At 39.0% G+C, this 2466-nt stretch overlaps 1 protein-coding gene across 1 annotated transcript in view; it reads left to right on the plus strand.

Annotated features, from left to right (window-relative positions):
* LOC106813317 overlaps positions 1–2466 on the plus strand; it is a 19395-nt gene that overhangs the window by 2841 nt on the left and 14088 nt on the right. Inside the window, exons 2-4 of the mRNA XM_014817432.1 lie at positions 745–885; positions 1851–1950; positions 2119–2220. Coding sequence (XP_014672918.1) covers positions 745–885; positions 1851–1950; positions 2119–2220 — 343 coding nt within the window. The remainder of the gene's footprint in view (positions 1–744; positions 886–1850; positions 1951–2118; positions 2221–2466) is intronic.

Raw genomic sequence — 2466 nt, forward strand, 5'->3', positions numbered from 1 at the left:
AAACCAGGTCACTGTGACCTTTATTTGACCTTAACCTTGACCTTGACCTTGATCATATTTCCCTTCTGCTCTATAACTCGGCCCCTAATTGACCTAGCGCGACCAAACTTGGTATACTTACACATCTTGGGGAAAATATTAATTAATGTGTGTCGCGTACCAAAACCACGTCACTGCGGCTTTTATTTGACCTTGACCCTGACCTTGATCATATTTCCCTTCCGCTTTATAACTCGGCCCCTAATTGACCTAGCGCGACCAAACTTGGTATACTTACACATTTTGGGGAGAAGGTGTGTCGCGTACCGAAACCAGGTCACTGCAACCTTTATTTGACCTTGACCTTGACCTTCATCATATTTCCCTTCCGCTCTATAACTTGGCCCCTAATTGACCTAGCGCGAGCAAACTTCGTATACATACACATCTTGGGGAGAAGGTGCGTCGCGTACCAAAACCCCTAAGGCAACCAATTTATTTGCACATCTCAGGCAGATGAGTTGTGTAACAAACCTTTGTCTTTATGACTTATTTAACTTTACCTATCTTCTACGTCCTTACAGAGATATTTCATTCATACTAGATCACGGGGGATACATGTAGTTGGCGACAACTGCCCTTTCTAGTTATATATATTTCTATGGCTAAAACACTCCAAGAGTTTATATGAAGGAGCAATATATTAATGAATTACAATTTCTGTCAGTATTTAATAATGAGAGTGACATTGCTTCATACATGTAGGAGGGTAACCAGAAACAAAATGCTTCCAATGGTATTGCACAAGGGAGTAACCTTGTTGGTAAAGTCAGTACATATTTTGGGATTGATGAGAATTCAGAAAGAATGAGTCAGTGGAAACACCGGTTCCTTATGGAAACAGAGGTGAGTTAATACACCCACACATACGACACATGTAGGTTGGGATGACCATTGACCATAGTTGCATTATGACTACATGGAGAATTAATTTACACCAGAATTATCTTAGCATTTTGTTAGATTATCAATTCTTTGTTTCCTAGTTTATAATGGAAACGTATGAATTTATGCTTAATTGCATGTAGCCAATTATTGTTAGTGTGCATAGATTAGTAGAATAGAATAAAAAGATACCTGAAAATTTATTGGTAATAAAAGTTTTAAAGAATTTTTAAAATATTTTGAAGATTGTAAACTTAATCCAACGGTATAGATGTTACAACCCCTCAATTTTATGAGGTTGTCTGGTATTTTGTAAAGAAACCCATTCTGCACTGCATATGTGCTTGTTGCCTCACAACAATGATGTAGTCCGTCCATGATATTCGTCCACTAATGCATAGAGGATCTATGTCCCCCAGGGTACTGCTAGAACGTACCCTGGGTACGGTCCGGTATACCGGAACGTACCCTGGTACCAGAGCATATAAATCAACGTGGTTTATATGCTCTGCTGGTACTATCTAATATGCCGGACCGTACCTCGCCTACTCCACTAACGAATCTAGGGAGTCGCCTACGCCTACTCCCTAACCCTAACCCTAACCTTATCAGATAGTTACCAGGGTATGTTCCGGTATACCGGACTGTACCCAGGGTACGTTCCGGCAGTACCCTGGGGGACAGAGACCCTGTGAGCTCCACTAATGGTACAAGTACAACTAGCTTGAACTACAATACTTATTCTTCAAGCATCTTATAGCATCAACGGTCAGGGGTCAATTAAGTACATATGACGTGTGTAACACGCCAGCGTGGCTAAAATATTTTAGTATTTTATTAGTATTTCACATATATCACGTGAAGAATTTAGATATCATTAATGTAATTGGGTAAGATATGCTGACATCATTTAAGATTCATTTTAGAGTTGGACATCTGGTGGTCAGGAGAGGAAACTTCTTAAACTTCAGTCATCAGCTATGGACCACTTAGAAAATACATTGTCACCGCATCAACAGCTTTCAAGTGAGTTGTTCTGTTGGTGCTCAAGATCACATGCTTCCATTCATACAGTGTAGTAATTAAAGTATTTTCACTACAATATTTGAGTACAACTTAAAGTTTTTAGAGCATCATTTATTGTATCTTGCATGCGAGTATCATAGGCAAAAACTAAAAGTTGTTCATGAACAGGTCAAGCAATGGACATCGGACAAATGTCAGCTTATGGGGAACCAGGCGTGATACAACATAGCAGTTCTTTCAGCCATGTAACGTCTAACTTAAGCATGAATGGTAATCAGTAATGCGCCAGTCATGTAGGTTTAAATGTGATATTTGTAAGAAACAACGTGAATGATGTGATAATTTATTTAATAATTAAATGGCTTGTGTATTAATATTATCATGGGTAATAACATGAACATACGTATAGTAGTATGTATATGTATGTGTGTGTGTGTGCGTGCATGCATGTACTAATGCAGATAAGGTCTATGTCCCCCTGACCTCTGTTTGACCTGGCTCGTTTAGCTATTTATG

The sequence above is a fragment of the Priapulus caudatus genome, unplaced genomic scaffold (assembly GCF_000485595.1).
Source record: "Priapulus caudatus unplaced genomic scaffold, Priapulus_caudatus-5.0.1 Scaffold23, whole genome shotgun sequence".
Classification (NCBI taxonomy): domain Eukaryota; kingdom Metazoa; phylum Priapulida; class Priapulimorpha; order Priapulimorphida; family Priapulidae; genus Priapulus; species Priapulus caudatus.